Source organism: Rutidosis leptorrhynchoides, chromosome 6 (assembly GCF_046630445.1).
Source record: "Rutidosis leptorrhynchoides isolate AG116_Rl617_1_P2 chromosome 6, CSIRO_AGI_Rlap_v1, whole genome shotgun sequence".
NCBI lineage: Eukaryota > Viridiplantae > Streptophyta > Magnoliopsida > Asterales > Asteraceae > Rutidosis > Rutidosis leptorrhynchoides.
This window is the reverse complement of record NC_092338.1, coordinates 88,826,360-88,849,924: the sequence shown is the minus strand read 5'-3', so window position 1 is coordinate 88,849,924 and position 23,565 is coordinate 88,826,360. Positions and strand designations below refer to the sequence as shown.

Here is a 23,565-nt window from a genome sequence, read left to right as displayed (position 1 = left end):
AGTGTATCCTACTACGGGTTTAACTACCACTATTTTTTTCTTTCTCTCTCGTTATTGCTTCAACAGGAACCTCATTATCGATCAAGACCCATTTAAACTACTGTTCCTAGTCGAGTGCTATATCAACCAAACCCCATTTGTTTGATTACTGTTTTGGTTAAACTCACAACCCACTCAATACCCTAGTCGTTTTCTTTCTCTGTTTCAAAACCGTCACCCTTTTGTTCAAGATTGCATCTATTTTTACTGCATTCGTTCCTGGTTTAGCTCAAACTGCAATTGCTACTGATATAAAGAAAAACGATGATGATTAATATGGTAAAGAGATGAACAGTGATCATTTTTTTGTGTTTTTTGTTTATGATCGAACAAAGAAGATGAAAATGAAGAAAACATTTACACCTTACGTGATGATAAGAAAACTGTTTTGCTAACGTGTTGCTGTTCTACTAGCTGTTATTTTCTGTTTTCCATTCCTGTGTTATTCGATGAAGATGATACATGAAATCGTGATAGGAGATGAATAGATCGATGATGATGAAGGGACTGTGATCCGTTGCTGTTTTCCTATAACACCATTACTTACATAAAACCCTAATTATACGACTGCCAAATCTTTTCCACTATTACCGTATTTTTTTGTTTCGGGTTTTTAAGTACAACAAACTGGGTCATTTAAACTGTTATCGGATTGGGCTGTAGTTGGGCCGAGTAAGATATGATTCCAGTTGGGCCGTATTAATTTATGTAGGCTGTTATGATTTTTGTTTGAGTTTGGTCGATTAAACTTATGAGAAGAAGATTGAAAACGGGTTAAATATATTTATGATGCCAATAATATCAGAAAAACAGAAAATGGTGGGATGGTTTAGGGGTGTTTGTGTAAGCGAGAGGTCTCGGGTTCAAGTTCCGACAGTGGCATTTTTTTTTGAGCTTGTCTTCAAGGTTGTAACTCTTTATACTTTATTATTATTATTATTATTATTATTATTATTATTATTATTATTATTATTATTATTATTATTATTATTATTATTATTATTATCATTATCATTATCATTATGACTAGCATTATCATAAAACATTATTTGTATTATTATTATTATTATTATTATTATTATTATTATTATTATTATTATTATTAGTAGTATTATATTACCACTAATATTATTATTATTATTATTAGAAACTTATGAAAATAAAAGATGTTAATGATGACTAAAAGTTAAATACATGAAAAGGTTAGAGAAAGTAATATTAAAGATTACAGATAGTAGTATAATCATGAGTACGAAAAATATGATACAAATGCAGATAAAACCATAACTATCGATAATAAATAAATTTTAGGAATACGTATGAAAACTAATTAAGTCTATAGATTATATATGTATGTATAACACATCTCTTATCATTGAAACTTTATTATAATTTTGATTAAAATTATAATTATTATCATCACTATAAATATATTAATAATTAATAATAATACTGTTATCTATTACTACCTAAATATTGACACCTTGTGTCATAAATCAGGCTAATTAATTCCCTGCTCTTTATTCCTACAATTCCAATTCCATGCTAATAATTCTTACATTTCCACTTTTAATACGTTTAATAAATTAATATATATATAAAAATTTAATTCATACATAAAAAGGCAATATTTAGGTAGTAATACAGTTAAAAATGATAAATTTATTTAATTAAATCCTTTTATCCCGCTACCGGCCACAATTGTATCTCTCCACCGTTTCTTCTCCCTATTCGAGTTTAATTCCAGATTCATGGTGGACGGGTATGCAATTGCATCTCCTGCATGAACCCTACCTTCCCCCTAATTCAATCGTCCACCTCCTTTCATCCCAGATCTGTATCCGGTAACCCCAATTTTCCCAACGCGAACCTAATTCAATTCCTATACTACAGTCAATTTTAATTCAAGCTTTGGTTTGCTAAAAAATTGGCTGGTTACTCTATCTAATATTACTCCAATTCATTATCTGAATTGAATATGGATGTTGTAGAGCCCTTCGTTTGTCCAATTGAATATCTTAATTAAATTTGTTAAATTCGTCTGTTGAAGAACCCATTGGTTTCCTGCATTACCAGATAGATGTTTGAGATGGGTATAAATTGCAAGGTCAGTCGTTGTTGTTTACAATATCACCTACAACAGAATATTAAATTAATAATATTAGAATGGCACATGCTAAAGAAACATCCGCCGGCAGTGTTGAGAGAAATGCATATGCCTTTCTTAGGCAGCTCAAAATTGGCAAGGAAGCTGAGGTGAAACTCATGATATGTAGAAGTTGGGATACGTATACCGCGTACGACACGTATCTGAGCACAGACTTCATCGCTTTCGATGAACAGGTCTACAAATTAACTTTAGATTTGCATTTACATTGGCTAATTTTGTTGAATTATTATGTCCTTAGTTCTAGATGAATATGTAATTAGTAGATGAGGTTCAAATAGGTGCATGATAGTTATAAACTATTGGTGAAAACTATATCCTATTACAGGTTTTATTGATAAACAGACGTCAAATCTATTTTTGTAAAAATGATATTGTTTCACAGTGCACTATTCCTCATATTTATTCAGTCCTTTACTTTCAACCGTGTTTAAAGGTCATAGATATTGGTTTTTAGGTTGTGTGTCAGACATTGGCAATAGGTGTATTTAGAAGGTATTTAGCCACAAATAAAGGTTATCAGCCTTGGTTTTTAGGCTGTGTTCATGTTCATCAATTATAGCTCAAATCAATATGTTATACCACACTAATATAAACAAATATATTATATTTTAACCGTTCATTAGCATAGTCAAAATAGCAAACATTAAATAGGAGTAACCTTGATGAACATTAGCATGTTCAGACATTGATGAACATGTTTTTAGGTTTTTAATTAGCTTTGGTTATAATTGTATTTAGAAGTTCCCTCACACTAATGTTTCTTATTTACATGTAATGATAAGTAGCCATTTAAATAGGAGCAACATTGTATGCAACTCATGCCTTACACTTTCGTTAACCGTCATTCTCCAACTTACCATAATTTTCTGATTTCCTGAAATTGTTCCTTTATTCTCATGTGTTAGCCTCTTCTGTACCCTCGCTTTGTACTAGCTAAACTAATGAATTGCCTTTCATGTGATGCAGGGTGATGTAATCCAGTTGACCGCTAAGAGCAACGTTGCTCACCATTTCATCCCTCGATTGAAGGAGGGATCCGTCTACTTGCTCAATCACTTTGATGTGGTCCGCAATAAAGACGAGTACCGTATTATGAAGGACAACAAGCTGCTCATTCAGCTCACCGGCTCCACGTTCCTAAGAAAACAGCCCGCACGTGACGAAGCTTTGTTTGTCCGTCATCCCTTCAGCTGCGTTGAAATGGAAGACATGGAACTCACTTCGGGCAAATACGTCATCGGTATAACTTAATTTACCCTGCCCAGTTCTTTCCCTACAGTTTATTGTTCTTTTAGCTTACTAAAAAAGTGGACTCTAAATGCTGTAGACGTAGTTGGGCGTGTCCTGAACGTCGGGGAGCCCCAGACACAGAAATCAGGGGCGGTCATTCTAGAATTTGACCTTGCTAATGAAAGGTGCTCAACAATCTAAACTCTAACCCATCTGTCAATAGGTATATGTATGTTTGTTTCTAATCTTTTGCTTTTGCATAGGGGTCGAAGAATGAAAACGGCACTTTGGGGAACCTTGGGTCCGTCGTTTGTGGAGAAGATGCCTGCTGCTAATGCTTTGTATTGCATCATTCTGACCTCCGTGTCAGTCAAAAAGACCTTCAACGGTACCCTTTTAACATAGCGCTTTCCAATTAATTCGAATGCTTAATGCCCTGTTTATATCACTGCGTTTTTGCTAATTGCAGGCAACCTATCTCTCTCGAGCACCTCCGCCACCCAAATTATCAATGACATCCAGATTCCGACGCTTGCGAAGTTCCTAGAGAAAATGAGGTTTTGTCCACACTAATACTAAGATGCCATATTGACATTATTCACTGGTTTGCTCCAAAATAACTCCCACCGTGGTTTTTACAGTGGCGTTGATCTCCCAGCCGACGTGGAAGACACTTATCCAGTGTGGCAGCTTCCACCACCAAAAGAGGGAACGCTTTCTGAGCTGATTGTAATGGTGCGGAAGGGGAAAAAGCACATCGTACGTACCACTGTGCCTACGACCTCACCTTCTGTAATCAATTGAAATGCACAGCTAATTCTGTTTGGTTTTTACCTTTTCATTACAGTCGGACGATGTGTTCAAGTGCAGAGTCGAGATCACAAACATCCGCCTAAAAAACAGCTGGTACTACAATACTTGCAGTGTTTGCAAGGCACGGAAGGGGCTCTCACGAAAGCATAACCAACACTGGTGCGAGTCGTGCAACGATGTTGTCCCAGAACCACTATCAAGGTATTCACTTCGACACTAGCAACGTTTACAAATGTGATGCTTAACCACCTGAGCTTCCTTTCTAACAAAGGGTTTGTCACACGCGTTTGAATGTTTCAAGTTTTGTGTGCAATGTGATGTCACCGATGGAACTGCGTCCACAGTTGTTGTTCTTTTCGATGAGACAGCTAAGGAACTAACAAACACCACTGCAGCAAGGCTGTTGCTCGATCTAGACACGGTAAGCCTCTATTTTTAATAAACTTCACACGTTAATAGGTGTTTAGTTTGCTAACGTGTTGCAGATTAGGAGACTTGCAACACGGTGTTGCCGAATGCACTCGCTAATATCCTGAATACCAAGCAAGTCATTTTATTAAAGACAATATCCTATTTTGAGCACGGACCATATGAGAGTTTCAACTGTGTTAAAGTATACCCTCACGAAATTGCTGCCGAGAACCCACCCACTGAAGATTCGGGAGACGATTTAGGGCCTGCAACCATCAACAAGGCTTTGAAACTGGTCAGCCCTTCCCCCTCAGCAGCAAAGGCCGCAAAGAGAACCATAGAAGTTCCTACTCCTTCAAAGGTTGCAGAGCGTGTCACCCGTCGCAAGTAAGATGTTAATTATATTTGTATTCACACAGGACAGTTACATGTATTGCACCAGACCTACACGCACAACTAAAATTGTTATCTTTTATGTTTGTGACCTTCATACACCATCGTTATTCTTATATACACCATTATGCTCCCCCCGCAGGTTTGTTGTTACAAGTGACACTGAGGATGAGGATGGGATAGCTGGAGATGACAAAAATCCCAAGACTAGCGTTTGTACCGACGCAAAGGTTGTTTTTTAGTGATAAATAAAAAGGGTCAGCCTGTTGACTTTAAAAATTTCCATGTTGGTTTTCTAAGACACTTTTTGGGTTTCATGTGTTTTTGTTTTGTTTCCAAGCTACTTAAAATAATAAAGTGCCTCAATAAAAGCAATTTTTGCTTATACATCGACAGCCTTCATTTTCATTATGTTTGTGTTGTGTTGGTTGATTTTTAAATGCATTACACTCACATCATTTGTCTATGGTATTCCCAAATCAAGTGCTATGCCTTTTTGCGTATAGCGTGAAATTGCCATAATGCATTTTAGAGGTGACTGGCCTATCACCTTCTTAACTGAGTCAGGATGTCGTTAGAAATATATCTAGCGATCACAATGTCGCCATTCAAAAATAGACTTTGTTAATGTGTGTGCTCATCTCAGGTCTAAAGTGCAGGTTCTTACCAAGAGTTTTTTAAATGTGCAGGTTTGAACACAGGCTACACAGCCACTGTATGTGTAGGTGTTGCCAGATATGTGCAACATGCTACATATCTTGGATGATTAGTAAAGGTATGTAACTGTGAATCAAATCGTAGCCCATGCTAAGTTTTTTACAATGCCACAACATGAGTACAAAACGCATTTTATACCTTGCTTACGAATTGGTTTTCATTTTCCATTGTACGTTTTAGGCGTTTAGTCATAGAACTGAGCAAACCTCCATTGTATGTGTATAAGTGTTGTATGGGTTTATTGTTTGATATATAGTGTTTAGATGAGCTAGAGCTTCATCAATTGTTTTTAGTAGTTCAGTTTATGTATATATACATATATATATGTATGTATGTATGTATGTGTGTGTGTATATATATATATATATATATATATATATATATATAGTACATCTATGTTTGAATACATAAACACAAATAATATATAGACCATCGTGAAGTAGGTAGAAATTCTATGACGTCCAGTCACTGTTTTCTCAGATTTCCTTTCCTGTGTGCAGGGACTCTCATTGCCAAAAACTGGGAGGCACGCAACTGACCCTTTGTAAACACCCTATCCAAGTCGTCAGGTAATTACACGAGGTTCGTCATTTTGAAACGGGTCAATAGAATTTAATATAAGTTAGCAATTACACATAGCTGAGCAGTTGAGAAAATTTGGGATCATGGTAAGAAACTCTAAACATCATAAAACTACCGATGTTGGAGGGATTAACAATGAAATCCCTGATTTGAAGGGTAAATATAGATTTGGAGATGATTATTTGTGAGCCAAAATCCTCCATGTGGTACATCTGTTGCTTAAAGAAAAAAAAAACCTGGCACTGCTTACCATTTTTCGTATATGTTACTGAGTAATTGCATAACTTCGTGCTTTCAGTTTATAACACTAATTTAATTAGTTTTGTATACTGACAATATGATTGTGCTTTTGTCTTATTAGGAAACTAAAATTAGGATCTGTATATTAAAAGATTTTATTAAACTTTCTTTATTATTAGGGAATTGCTTATGTCTTATAATATGCAATTAATTAGAACATGTTAAACCAATTAATTTGTAGTATGACATCTCATTACGATAATCGGAAAACCTTTTAATGGTGTAAACTTTCTTCCTTTGTTAAGGATCTGTATATTAAAAGGTTTTATTAAACTTTCTTTATTATTAGGGAATTGCTTATGTCTTATAATATGCCATTAATTGGAACATGTTAAACCAATTAATTTGTAGTATGACATCTCATTACGATAATCGGAAAACCTTTTAATGGTGTAAACTTTCTTGCTTTGTTTCTGATTTTGGTATGTACTGGTGTCATAATTTAGTTGCTCCTATGTATTTATTCATGATCTGATATTGTGGAGTTATTTGAACTTTTCCTGATTACTTCTCAGATTGTTGCGAAACCTGAGCTTCTTTAACCTAAAAGGTAACTGAATTATATTTATTTATATAACTTTTATAATATAATCAGTTTACGAAACTAATATTATTGTGGACTATTATTCTGCGTTTTATGCTCTTTCACTGATTATTTTTGCAACCTTATCAGAAGTGTGTAATCTCGCGATTACTGTACCGAGTTATCGGAAGGTCTAAACAAGTTATTGTTTTGTTATTACTTTTGTTTAACTAGGTCTATTCTGGTTGATATTCTTAACAAGGTCTGAACAAGTCTCTATAGACCTGCCCGGAAACTGGGGTTTAAATTATTAATTACATCTGAAGGTCTGAACAAGTCTCTATGTTACATCTGAAGAAAATATACATATATATATTTTCATAAAGACTATAATAAAATTCTTTTGTACAAAATATTAATTGTGAAATTTTTTTTTAACGGGTAGGTAATACCCGAGAGATATATAAATTCACAAATAATATGTTACATTCTTCGAATCTGATTCAGCAAATCATCCATTATACTCCTTACTTTCACAACAATATACATTCTTTTATAGAAATCAAAACAACCATACTCATTCAAAATTTAATTACATATTCTGATTTTGAAATCTCAAAATTCAACTCGAGATATGACCAAAATCATCACTCTTAGATCCTTACATCTTTCACAAGCTATATTTTGACTTCAAAACTGTGTTAGAACATCAAATGTATGTTAACGATTACAATCTGTGTTCAAACCCTTCGAAAATTTCTGAAGACACTTCGAATGATGAGCAATCGAGATGATGATCCAACCACATGTTACCCACAGTTATGTACCCGAAAAACTCTTGAAACCAAAGTAAAAGTTTAAACAACGTATCCGCGTCAGATTCTTTGGCATTTATTAGCAAAAATAACTTTGCGACTCCTATTCAAAGTATCCAGTTTTGTCACAGCTCTAGCAAGTCAACTTCGACTTTTCAGTCAGACTAACCTTATTATAACCTTGAGATATACACCATCGTTACCAGGGAACCTTTTACATTCCACCACATTATTAGCAGATGTACCAACAACTTCATTACCCTTTGACTTTAGCCTCTCCAAAAAGTCATTATAATTATTTATTGAAACCCCATCATTTACTCATTCGCATCTTGTAATGAGAATTGTCATACGAATCATTGGGAATTAGCAATCAGTATTTTGAAATCTCGCAGCATGTCTACGCCAACAGTTATATGTGTATATACAACGTCTATCTTCTGGACTTAATTTGAATGTGAAGTTTCTGAAAAACACTCCGAACTAAGAATTGGTTCTCCGAAAATGGAAAAAATGCTGATGAAGCAGCAAAAACTAAAAACGACTTTAAACGGTAGAAGCTGGATGATAATGATGAAGTGTGCTGGCAAAGCGCAGAAAAAGAGAAGTTTTGGACCTGGAAAATGGATTGAGCAAAGTAGGAAGGAGGCTGTGGACAAATTATAAAGACTGAACCTGACTTCAAAGGATCCAAATGATTCAGTACCTGCTGAAGTCATTAACGAATACCTTGCTCCTGACTCTAAACCCCTGCGGACAATATTCTTCATCATCCTCTGATATTAGAAATTCTAAAATATCATCATATCTTTCATTATAAATATCCTCCATATTTTTAAAGATATTTTCTTAATTTTTTTTATTTGAAATCATTTACCTCTTCGCACTATATGTATTACATCATAAAAGAAACTATTTTAGTTTCTAAATTCTGAAACATTCAAGTTTAAAATAGGAATATTTTGAAGTAGTGATGGGAACTGAAGCATGAATTAGTAGAATATAATGACACTTGATCAACGTGATTATATTACAGTAAGTCATGCTGAGTTTCTAAATGGAACGTGATGATTCACAGATCATAACATCATCATGTGCCATGTTATACGACTCTTGTATTCTATTTAACCTCTAAAATATCAAGAAAATATTTCTTGATGATTCGGCCTTTTCCAAGGTATTCTAGTAATTTGACAAGTCAAGATCGTGCCATCACAATTTTCTTCCTAGAACATTAACAATGTTCATTCCGAAATTCATATCTGTGAATTCTGGACCATTACAAGCGGTGCTTAATCGCAAGAAGAAGAAACAAAAGGACAAAACTCCGAAATAGAAATTGGGGTATAAATTGCAGCAAATAAAAGAGAGCATTAACTGTGAATGATAATGATTATAGAAGACAGAAGCAGAGACTTTGAAATATAAGGGAACATATAAAGCCCAACGATAAACCAGAAATTATAAACCATATATATCGATGCATATAGCAATATAAAGACACGGGAGAACTAGAAACACTATAAACCCAAGAGTATGGTAGAAGTAAATAGATTCTTCCGGTGGTAGATGAAAAAGAAGAATGACCGATATGAAAGTTAGAAGTATATCGAGAATCAGAACTGGATGGAGCATATTGATGAATACTTTAAAATATGAGTTAAGGGGGAAAGAATAGAAGGTGATGAAACATGACTAGGAACTTAGAAATCAACAAATTTAACTCACACAATGGCGGAATAAGTGAATCAAACCCTCTAGTGAATAGGTTAAGTTTTTTTTTTTGATTAATTTAGTCAAACCACAACTAAATCAAGTGTGATTAGATCAACACCTAGAGCTATTATTCACCACCTGGGTGATTTGGACTGAGAGAGAATCGAAGGAGCTCACTAGATCTGAGTGTGTGTAACAAATGAGAGGCTTAACCTAAAATGAAGAACATAAGACTTTATATACCCCTGCTATTGACTCACCCATACGATTCATTCATCACACGTACGAGTTGGCTTCATCAGCCCTATGGGTGATCACTCACTCGTGTCTTCTCATTCAGGTTGTAATTGTGACTTAGCACAGCATCAACCGTGCGTATGAGCCTGTCAGCCGTACTAGTGAGGCTTCACTCGTACGTCTGACTAAGTCTAACATAGTCAAACATCTAAATCTCGTTCCTGCAGTTCCTGTAACCACATACAACCACGGATAGGATAATAACGAGCAATCATGTTGGCCTGTAAACTGTTGTACCTGCAATGGACGTGGGTAGATGTCTAGGGACTTGCATAAAATGCATCAACAGAAGGTGTGAGTTGTAAGGAAATGAAGGAGGTGAATTTATAAGAAAATCTCCGACAGAACAATTAAAATGGACGATCGCATTTAAAGCGGATCCTAATTCCCTTGATTACCGGAGAGTCAAATCTTATTAAGAAGATTGTCTTCAAATCCCTTGAAATCTGGGAATCAATCATATCTACGTCAAATGATAAGATGAATCTACACTTACTCATTTCCACTCTTTTATGTTAGCTTCATTCGTACTCTTCATATAAATGGATTGTTTATTCAAATTATTCGCTGATGATAAAACTCTAATTTTCAGCCCGTATGCATCATGAAAAACATACTTATTATCATTCACGACCTTTCCACTCAAATTTCGGGACGAAATTTATTTAACGGGTAGGTACTGTGACAACCCAGAAATTTCCAACCAAATTTAAACTTTAATCTTTATATGTTTCCTACAAGATAAGCAATATTTGTTAAGTTAAATTTCAAGAATTTTAAACTATGTTCATACATTCATTCAACCTCGACCAAGTTCCAACGATTCATGAACCATTAAACGAATATGATTATATATATATATATATATATATATATATATATATATATATATATATATATATATATATATATATATATATATATGTATGTATGTATGTATGTATGTGTATGTGTATATATATTATAACTTGAAACGTAAACAAAATATTAGATTAAATACTTTATATGATTGTATCTGTTTCAAAATGTTTATCAATGGAATTAGAAGATAAGATCAAATGATTGAATTATCAGATATATTGAATTATGATTACAAGTCTCTGTTGAAAGGTCCACGTTGATTTGAGAAATCTTTCCATTTTAACAATATTCGGAAAATGGTAAAGTGATTTATAAATAAGAACAAATTGTCAATCATTGAGAACTAGACAAAGGATAGTGGAAGATTGAATCTCATAAAGACTCGATTGATCTATTTAGTTTCAAACGTACAAAAACGTTTTCAGTTTAAAAAGAACTTTATTATTAAAACGTATATAACTTTTATAAATATCTAGAACCACTTTTGACAACTCATTACTTAACTAGTATGATAAAGATAACGATATTTATATTTTATTTTATTAAATATATATAACGATTTAAATTAATATTATATATATTTATACGCGTATTATACGTACATAGTTTTATACTTTTACTATACTTAAACTTTACCTTTACTTTATTTTTACTTTACTTTAACTTTAATAATTCATACTTTAATAATTCATACTTTAATAATTCATACTTTAATAATTCATACTTTAATAATTCACTTTAATAATTCATACTTTAATAATTCACTTTAATAATTCAAAAATCTATTATAAATAGAATTCAGTAGGTTTCATTATTTCATAGAAACTTGAAAATATTTTTCTCTAAACTCTCTCAATTGATTTACATATATATATTTACTGCGTATTATTTCAAGATATTATTAGTATACATAAAATATTACGAAGGAGTGCTGTCCGAGTGATTTCGAAATTATTTTTCGAGTGGGATAGGATTAAGGAAATTATGGGTTATAGCTATGGAGGTGATTGAGTGTGGTTCATGGGTATGCTCGTGAGGTCAATATAGTGTTTATCATTTCCGTTGCGTCTACGTACCTTTCCTGCAATATTGAATCTCAATATTGATACGTGAGTACTCATAATTTAACTATTACATACTAATAGTGTATCCCTGACTAGTGCTCGAGTATTTAGGATTATGCATGCTTGTACTTTTGATATTGCCCTTAGACAGGTTAGGTTGAATCTTGAATTAGTTACACTTGCGGTTGAGATAAGGTATAAGATATGCATGTCCTTGGAAAGCTAGCGAAAAATTAAGAACTTTTCCTTTAGATATCGAATGGTTTCGATGAACGGATTAGAAGTTATAATCAATTGAATTTTCGATATTTTTATTAAAAATGATTATTATTATCGTCATTTTTATCGTCGTTCTAGTTTTATCTTATTATTATCATTATTATTATTATCTTTATCAATAAAAGGGATTTATCATTAAAAATTGTTATTTTTTTTATTATTACTATCGTTATTATCGTTAAAGTTATAATTAGTATTATTATTATTATCCAATTATTATTATTATTATTATTATTATTATTATTGGTATTATTATCATTATTAATATATATATCATTATTTAAAAATGGTTATTGTTATTGTTATTATTATTATTACTATATTAACATTAAGATAATTATTAGTATTATCGTTAATAATGTTATGGTAACTATCATTATTAATATTAATGTAATTAAAACAAATATTTGTAACACCTAATTATTTTGATTACTATTATTATCATTATTATGAACACGATATAAAAGACGATTAAAAGCTATTAAACGAAACGATTAGGAAATAATGGGTAAGAGTATCATGATGAAATTAAAATATTATAAGATATTAATTTAGATAAAATTATAGTTCTTATTATTTTTATCATTACTATTATTATTAAAAGTATCGTTAGTATTAAAACTATCATTTTAACAAAAATTATCATGTTAATAGAAATGTCATTGTTACTATAAAATATCATTATTATTATTATTTTAAATAGAATTATTATTTTAAAGATAATATTAAAAATTATCGTAAATATTAAAGTTATCATAATTAGAATTATCGTTTTATCATAATGTCATCTTAGTAATTATAAATATTGATATTTTTATAATAATAATTATTATTACAAAATAATACAACTTTTACTTACTATCATTATAGATATTATTTTATCAAATAAATATGTGATACAAACATATTTTACTACGTGTAATAACTTACTTTAATAATACCTATCATATTATCTTTATGATATTAAATGAACCCTATAAATTTTATTACTTAATATATATAAAAGTATATTTTATTATATAAATTTAATATAAAATTTTATTTATTAATAAATAAATTATATTATTTACTCTAATAAATCTTTTAAAAATATTTAAAAATATAAAACGACGATATTTAAACTATATATTAATCATGTATAGATTTTTGGAAATTATTTTGAGTCAAATTTACTTTTGTTGACTTTTGCATATTAGTCTCGAGCATTAGGATTGTGGTACACTATGACTTGACCTAATTTGTTAGACAAATATTGACCAACACATAAATATATAATTAATTTAGGTTCGTGAATCCGAGGCCAACCTTGCACTTGTTCAATGACATTATATGTATTTTTACTACGAAATACAGTATGGTGAGTTTCATTTGCCTTTTTACCCTTTATATTTTTGGGACTGAGAATACATGCGCTTTTATAAATGTTTGAAGAAATAGACACAAGTAATTGAAACTACATTCTATGGTTGAATTATCGAAATCGAATATGCCCCTTTTTATTAAAGTCTGGTAATCTAAGAATTAGGGAACAGACACCCTAATTGACGCGAATCCTAAAGATAGATCTATCGGGCCCAACAAGCCCCATCCAAAGTACCGGATGCTTTAGTACTTTGAAATTTATATCATGTCCGAAGGAGGATCCCGGAATGATGGGGATATTCTTATATGCATATTGTGAATGTCGGTTACCAGGTGTTCAATCCATATGAATGATATTTTTGTCTCTATGCATGGGACGTATGTTTATGAGAAATGGAAATATGAAATCTTGTGGTCTATTAAAATGATGGAAATAAATGATTATGATAAACTAATTGTAGTGACCCGAACTTTTCCATGTTTATATATATATTAAATGAAATTGTTATTTACATGATTAAGTGTTTCCAACATGTTAAGCAATCAAACTTGTTAAGACTTGATTAATTGAAATAGGTTTCATATAGACAATTGACCACCCAAGTTGACCGGTGATTCACGAACGTTAAAACTTGTAAAAACTATATGATGACATATATATGGATATATATATAGTTAACATGATATTATGATAAGTAAACATATCATTAAGTATATTAACAATGAACTACATATGTAAAAGCAAGACTACTAACTTAATGATTTTGAAACGAGACATATATGTAACGATTATCGTTGTAACGACATTTAATGTATATATATCATATTAAGAGATATTCATACATCATATTATCATGATAATATAATAATTTAAAATCTCATTTGATATTATAAATATTGGGTTAACAACATTTAACAAGATCGTTAACCTAAAGGTTTCAAAACAACACTTACATGTAACGACTAACGATGACTTAACGACTCAGTTAAAATGTATATACATGTAGTGTTTTAATATGTATTCAAACACTTTTGAAAGACTTCAAGACACTTATCAAAATACTTCTACTTAACAAAAATTCTTACAATTACATCCTCGTTCAGTTTCATCAACAATTCTACTCGTATGCACCCGTATTCGTACTCGTACAATACACAGCTTTTAGATGTATGTACTATTGGTATATACACTCCAATGATCAGCTCTTAGCAGCCCATGTGAGTCATCTAACACATGTTGGAACCATCATTTGGCAACTAGCATGAAATATCTCATAAAATTACAAAAATATGAGTAATCATTCATGACTTATTTACATGAAAACAAAATTACATATCCTTTATATCTAATCCATACATCAACGACCAAAAACACCTACAAACACTTTCATTCTTCAATTTTCTTCATCTAATTTATCTCTCTCAAGTTCTATCTTCAAGTTCTAAGTGTTCTTCATAAATTCTACAAGTTCTAGTTTCATAAAATCAAGAATACTTCCAAGTTTGCTAGCTTACTTCCAATCTTGTAGAGTGATCATCCAACCTCAAGAAATCTTTCTTATTTATAGTAAGATATCTTTCTAATACAAGGTAATACTCATATTCAAACTTTGATTCAATTTCTATAACTATAGCAATCTTATTTCGAGTGGAAATCTTACTTGAACTTGTTTTTCGTGTCATGATTCTGCTCCAAGAACTTTCAAGCCATCCAAGGATCCTTTGAAGCTAGATACATTTTTCTCATTTCCAGTAGCTTTATCCAGAAAACTTGAGATAGTAATGATGTTCATAACATCATTCGATTCATACATATAAAGCTATCTTATTCGAAGGTTTAAACTTGTAATCACTAGAACATAGTTTAGTTAATTCTAAACTTGTTCGCAAACAAAAGTTAATCCTTCTAACTTGACTTTTAAAATCAACTAAACACATGTTCTATATCTATATTATATGCTAACTTAATGATTTAAAACCTGGAAACACGAAGAACACTGTAAAACCGGACATACGCCGTCGTAGTAACACCGCGGGCTGTTTTGGGTTAGTTAAAAAAAACTATGATAAACTTTGATTTAAAAGTTGTTCTTCTGGGAAAATTATTTTTCTTATGAACATGAAACTATATCCAAAAATCATGGTTAAACTCAAAGTGAAAGTATGTTTTCTAAAATGGTCATCTAGACGTCGTTCTTTCGACTGAAATGACTACCTTTACAAAAACGACTTGTAACTTATATTTCCGACTATAAACCTATACTTTTCCTGTTTAGATTCATAAAATAGAGTTCAATATGAAACCATAGCAATTTTATTCACTCAAAACGGATTTAAAATGAAGAAGTTATGGGTAAAACAAGATTGGATAATTTTTCTTGTTGTAGCAACGTGAAAATTGGTAACAAATCTATATTAATCATATCCTAGCTAACTTATATTGTATTATACATGTATTCTAATATATTATGTAATCTTGGGATACCATAGACACGTATGCAAATGTTTTGACATATCATATCGACCCATGTGTATATATTATTTGGAACAACCATAGACACTCTATATGCAGTAATGAGGGAGTTAGCTATACAGGGTTGAGGTTGATTCCAAAAATATATATACTTTGAGTTGTGATCTAGCCTAAGACGTGTATACACTGGGTCGTGGATTGATTCAAGATAATATATATCAATTTTTTTTTCTGTACATCTAACGTTGGACAACTAGTTGTAGGTTACTAACGAGGACAGCTGACTTAATAAACTTAAAACATCAAAATGTATTAAAAGTATTGCAAATATATTTTGAACATACTTTGATATATATGTATATATTGTTATAGGTTCGTGAATCAACCAGTGGCCAAGTCTTACTTCCCGACGAAGTAAAAATCTGTGAAAGTGAGTTATAGTCCCACTTTTAAAATCTAATATTTTTGGGATGAGAATACATGCAGGTTTTATAAATGATTTACAAAATAGACACAAGTACATGAAACTACATTCTATGGTTGAATTATCGAAATCGAATATGCCCCTTTTTATTAAGTCTGGTAATCTAAGAATTAGGGAACAGACACCCTAATTGACGTGAATCCTAAAGATAGATCTATTGGACCTAACAAACCCCATCCAAAGTACCGGATGTTTTAGTACTTCGAAATTTATATCATATCCGAAGGGTGTCCCGGAATGATGGGGATATTCTTATATATACATCTTGTTAATGTCGGTTGCCAGGTGTTCACCATATGAATGATTTTTATCTCTATGTATGGGATGTGTATTGAAATATGAAATCTTGTGGTCTATTGTTACGATTTGATATATATAGGTTAAACCTATAACTCACCAACATTTTTGTTGACGTTTAAAGCATGTTTATTCTCAGGTGAAAACTAAGAGCTTCCGCTGTTGCATACTAAAATAAGGACAAGATTTGGAGTCCATGTTTGTATGATATTGTGTAAAAACTGCATTCAAGAAACTGATTTTGATGTAACATATTTGTATTGTAAACCATTATGTAATGGTCGTGTGTAAACAGGATATTTTAGATTATCATTATTTGATAATCTACGTAAAGCTTTTTAAACCGTTATTTATGAAATAAAGGTTATGGTTTGTTTTAAAAATGAATGCAGTCTTTGAAAAAAACGTCTCATATAGAGGTCAAAACCTCGCAACGAAATCAATTAATATGGAACGTTTTTAATCAATAAGAACGGGACATTTCACTAATGAACTCACCAACCTTTTGGTTGACACTTTAAAGCATGTTTATTCTCAGGTGTTAAAGAAATCTTCCGCTGTGCATTTGCTCATTTTAAAGATATTACTTGGAGTCTTTCATAGCATATTTCGAAGAACGTTGCATTCGAGTCATTGAGTTCATCAAAGATTATTATTAAATCAATTTATAGTTAGATAGTGGATATTATGAAATGGTATGCATGACTGTCAATTTTCGATGTAAAGAAAGATTGTCTTTTAAAAACGAATGCAATGTTTGTAAAATGTATCATATAGAGGTCAAATACCTCACAATGTAATCAACTATTGTGAATCGTTTATAATGTATATGAACGGGTCCTTTCACCTAACTTACGCAAAAATCCCCAAAGATTATGTGTGGAACCAAGACGCCAAAATATGGACCCGCAGAAAACTAAGAACATGCATCGGACATATTGTCTATTCAAATCCTACATCAGGTGAACGTTACTACCTACGGATGTTGTTGAACATAGTTAAAGGTCCCTGTTCCTTTGAGGAAATTCGAACTGTAGATGGTACATTGCACCCCACGTTTAAAGATGCATGCTTTGCACATGGTTTGTTGAACGATGATAAAGAATGGACAGAAGCCATCTCTGAAGCAAGGTTATGGGCAACAGGTTCGCAACCGCGAGACTTATTTGTAACCATGTTACTCTTTTGTAATGTAAGTAAACCACTCACACTATGGGAACTAAATTGGGAAGCTTTATCAGAGGACATTCTCTATAAAAAAAAAAAATATTCAACTTCCCAGATTTGATCCTAACCGAGGCTCAGCTTAAAAATTATTGCTTAGTCGAGATACAAGGCATTTTAAATAAAAATGGCAAATCCTTAGCTGACTTCCCCGAACTTCCGCAGCCGGACCAATCAATGCTAACCCAAATGGACAACCGTCTAATACGCGAGGAATTAAACTACAATATAAAAGAAATGACTACCTTACATAACACCCTTTTTAGCTCACTCAACCCAGAGCAACTAGAAATATATCTCCAGGTCATTAACACTGTTCATAAACAATAAGGTGGTCTTTTTTTTTTATATGGTCCTGGCGGCACCGGGAAAACATTCTTATACAATGCCGTCCTCGCAAAATTAAGGTCAGAAAGGCTGATTGTGCTCGCAGTTGCATCTTCAGGTGTGTTTACCTTTAACTATATATGATTGTCAACTCATATTACCATTAACATATTACCTACTACACAAAAAACATTTCATACATGCTACCCCTACAAACACTAACAAACCTAAAATATAGGTATCGCATCATTGCTTTTACCCGGAGGCCGGACAGCACACAGTCGATTTGTCATCCCTCTGGAATTAATGGAAAACAGCACATGCAGAATAAAACAACAAACACACTTGGCATCACTTATTCAAGAAGCTCGTTTAATAATTTGGGATGAGGCGCCAATGACTCAAAGGTTCGCTTTCGAGGCCCTAGATAAAACTTTGCGAGACATTTTAGGGGCGAAGGATGATAGAAACAGATCAAAGATTTTCGGAGGTATGCCTGTCTTACTAGGTGGCAACTTTAGACAAATACTTCCAGTGATACCAAAGGGCAAAAGACAAGAAATAGTCCATGCATGCATTAACAGGTCAGAATTATGGCAACATTGTAACCTGCACACACTACCCCCATTATGCGGGTGAACGAATACACTCCAGATGGACATCTTGATACACGAAAACAAAACTTCAATAAATGGGTACTAGATATAGGGGAAGGTAAAGTTCCTGCAATTGCTAAAGATGGGGAGGATGAGCCAACATGGATAAAAATTCCCGAAGAATTCATTATATCTTCCAGCAAACCCCCGATTGAAACGATCGTTGACACGATATTTCCATATTTCCCCGTTAGACTGGAAGATGAAGATTACTTACGAGAGAGGGCTATTTTGACACCAAGAAATGACGACGCGGATGAGATTAATAAACATATGTTCAAAAAATTACAAGGAGCAACAATGACATACAAAAGCTCTGATGAGATTTGCAAGGGATCAACCGACAGCATGGAACAACAACAAACATATCACGTGGAATACTTAAATACGTTAAACTTCCCAGGTGTTCCTCCTCACAAACTTAAGCTAAAATTAGGTCAACCAGTTATGTTGTTACGAAACCTATGCCCAAGCGCAGGTCTGTGCAACAGAACATGTCTCATCCTAACAGATTTCCAAAAGTTTGTTCTTCAAGCCCGGATTATAACAGGCTCGCATATAGGAAAAACAGTCATCATTCCACGAATTGTTCTTACGCCGGCCCAAACAAAATGGTCCTTTGTGATGCAACGAATTCAATTCCCAGTCAAGCCCTGCTATGCAATGACAATAAACAAAAGCCAGGGACAATCTTTAAAATATGTCGGTCTTTACCTACCTAAACCAGTTTTTAGCCATGGACAACTATATGTTGCCCTATCACGAGTAACCGACCCAGCTGGTTTAAAAATAGTCATGATAAATGATAGCGACGAATGTTTAAAGGGTCACACATGAAATGTTGTCTACAGGGAAACTTTCTTCAACTTGAAACATGATTCATAGAGGTATGCTTACTACTAATTTCAATCACTTAATTATTTCATCTCAAACAACTGGATTTGATGTTATTATTCCACAATGCAGATTACACACATTTTCGCACCCCCGCACCAGCCTTCGAGAGGTATTTTATTAGCATTTTACTTTCAGATACTCATTAACTTTATTAGTTGTGCACATAATGACATTCATTGATTTGAATTCCCTCATTACCATAGATATATTACACCGAAAAGGGCATCGGATTTGTTCCAAAACATCAGCTGCTACTAAAGCCGAAGGCACATCAACAGTGGACTAACTATGTCCATCAATCCCTTTTTCATCCTTTATAATACAAGTGTTCTAGTTTTTTTTGGTGTAATCATTTGTATGGTTGTAGATAAATAAATTAAACCTCATTTATCTTTCATATATTTCTAACTTCATACTAACTCAATATGATTGTCGTTAAACCCATTACCAAAGGAATTACCCCCTTCACCTGACTGTTATACGACCCACCCCCTAACCACAAACCATACAAGTGTTCGTGCAATGCACGGGCACTGCAACTAGTTAATATTATTACTATTATCACCTCTTAATTATCATTTTAACTATATTAAACCTATCATTATTATTATTATTATTATTATTATTATTATTATTATTATTATTATTAGAATTATCAATACTTTTATTTTTATAATAACTATATTATTACAATTATCAATATTACTATAAAAATTATTATTACTAGTACAATAAAAAAATTAGTCATTTTTAAATATACATACAAATTAAATATATATAGATATAATATATAATTTAAGATACAATAGATAAAATACGTTCGATTACGTTTATACGTGTTAATATATATACAAATGATATAGGTTCGTGAATCCAAGACCAACCCTGCATTGTTCAATGTCGTCATATGTATTTTTACTACAAAATACATTATTGTGAGTTCATTTAATTCCTTTTTACTCTTTACATTTTTGGGACTGAGAATACATGCGCAGTTTTTACAACTGCTTTATTAAATACTTTTGAAATATATTTTGAACTGCAAATACATGAAATGCTTTTATAAATGTTTGACGAGATAGACACAAGCAAAACATTCCTCGAATGAATTATTATGCAGATAAAAGTTCTGTGGATTATTATTGAATTATATATGATTATTATACAGAAGAGATGTTCTGTTTTGGGGATATTATTATGCGCATTATATGTTAAGGTCGGTTACCAAGCCAAGCTATGAAAGAAATGAAAATTGAATGTAATGTATCGAGAGAATGATTTTATACACAGGTTATGTGTATGTTATTTTTGTACACGAGATGTGTGTACGGTTACTAAGATTTATGGAAGATGATTTTGTACACGAGAAAGGTGTACTGTATTTAAAAGATATCGCATTTACATTACAGGTGGGTATAGGATTCTGGCCCATTTGTACCATGCAGGATTTAAATCTTGTGGTCTATCAAAATGATGAATTTTATTGTTTTAAGATAAACCTATGAACTCACCAACCTTTTGATTGACACTTGAAAGCATGTTTATTCTCAGGTATGAAAGAAATCTTCCGCTGTGTATTTGCTCATTTTAAAAGACATCATTTGGAGTCGATCATCGCAATGGTACCAGATGTTGGTGACTTCGTTCAGATGAATTAGGACGGGGTATGACAGCGTAACTGTTAACTGTGGGAGCAGAATTAACACGCCGTCAGATGGTAATTTGGCGGGGTGTTATAGTTGGTATCAGAGCTAACGGTTCGTAGGGAAACTAGGACTTGCATTAGTGTGTCTGATTTGGTCATTAGAACACCTTGATGAGTCTAGACTACGACCGGGACTTAGTCGTTACATGAGTACTTTGTGACTAACATTATTTACTTGACTAATCTGTTTTGTTTGTGTTCTTGTACTATGAGTTAGATGTCACAGGATTCAGGAAGCAGTGACAGCGACTCCAGTGTGGCTGAGGTGAATGCTCCAGCCCCAGCACCAGCACCTGCTCCGCATCAGATACCTAACCATCCCGTAAACCTTTATGCATTGGATTTGGTTCATACTAACCGTAACAGGGATATTATTGATCGTGTTAACGCCTTGAGCGATATTGCTAGGACATATCCGCACCCCAATGATCTTGAGAGAATGGAGGAAATAGTCACGGGCATAAATACTTATACGTACGAGGCTGAAGCGAGGTTCGTGGAGATGGCGAGATTGATAGCAGCCTTAACTGCCAGGGTTGCTGCGTTAGAGTCGGAACGTAATAGGCCGAGGAATGATGGACCTGCTTTCCGTACCCGACAGAAGAGGAAGTGAAGGGTCGTTGACCATGAGCTTCTTTTCCTTTTTCATCCGCCATACTTTCTTTATATAAGACTTACCGGGTGTTATAAACCGGGCAATTAGCACATTATGTTTATTGTTTGGTTTACTACTTTGGAATTTGGTTTATCACTCTTGGATTTTATTTATATTAATGGTGGTTTATGCTATTAGTAGCTATCAGGGGCGGAGGGAGGGGGGTCAAGTGGGGTCAGCCGCCCCCGACGATTTCGAAATTTTAGTGTAAATTTTTTTCGGTTTTTCGATTTTGCCCCAGGTGGAATTTTTTTTTTGCCCCAAACCCTTCATATTTTGCCTCAAAACCTTCATATTTTGCCCTAAAACCTTCGTATTTTGCTCAAAAGCCTCTAACTTTTGCTCAAAAAAACTCTATAATTTGCCCCAAAACCTCTATATTTTGTCAAAAAAAAAATTTCCTTACGTTTTAAAAAAAAAATTGCCCCCGGTGGAACTTTTTTCTGGATCCGCCACTGGTAGCTATTATCTTTTATTGCATGCGGTATTATTTTATATTTAGTAACTTTGTATGATCATAATACTTGTGTTATGTTATACTACTACTATTGCCATTAATGTTACTACTTAGTGTTACTATCACTACATAACACTAGTACCACTACTACTACCACTAGTGTTACTACTATCACTACTATCACTACTTACACTACTTCTCACTACTAGCGAATCTTTTCGTACTATTATTTACTAGTCTTCAACACTCGTTGCTAGTATATTTTTAGTAACTCTGTTTTTCATTGATCTTACCTCGATGTATCGTTTGTGTAGAAGGAGACCATGTTTACTACTGAAATGCTCGAGGCTCAAGTGGAAGAACTCGTTAACCAGCATGTGACCAAAGCTCTATTAGCTGCAGGTTTTGATTGCACGATTGAGAAATACTGTCCCCGACGAGAGCGGATAAGGTGGGAAAATGAACTTCGGAACCTAAGGGTCATTAGAAATGACATTGCTAGTTACACTAATCGATTCCAGGAGCTATCGTTGCTTTGCCCACATTTGGTCTCATCAACGGAAAGAGTAATCGAGAGGTACATGTCGGGATCGCCGATGAAAGTGTTTGGTTTTGTCCTTTCCCATCAACCAAAGACAATACTCGGAGTCATCAACATGGCGACAAACAGGATGAAGCAAGTTAGCCGATCGGAAGGAAAAGAGATGCATGTTACAGGAAATGAAGTTAATGGAAAAAGAAAACGAAGTGAGAACATAGTTGGAAGTCTCGCACAGAACCGAGGTGAGAGGCAAGGGATGCCCCGTATGTAGTGACCC

At 33.1% G+C, this 23,565-nt stretch overlaps 1 protein-coding gene across 1 annotated transcript; it reads left to right on the top strand.

The window, feature by feature from the left end:
* Positions 1 to 2,205: 2,205 nt before the first annotated feature.
* Positions 2,206 to 5,822, top strand: LOC139853859 (uncharacterized). Its single transcript, XM_071843202.1, has 12 exons — positions 2,206 to 2,382; positions 3,176 to 3,449; positions 3,537 to 3,624; positions 3,703 to 3,827; positions 3,909 to 3,996; positions 4,081 to 4,198; positions 4,287 to 4,364; positions 4,524 to 4,673; positions 4,743 to 5,050; positions 5,199 to 5,286; positions 5,563 to 5,629; positions 5,746 to 5,822. Exons 1-12 carry the CDS (start codon positions 2,206 to 2,208, stop codon positions 5,820 to 5,822), a joined length of 1,638 nt encoding a protein of 545 aa, XP_071699303.1.
* Positions 5,823 to 23,565: the final 17,743 nt, after the last annotated feature.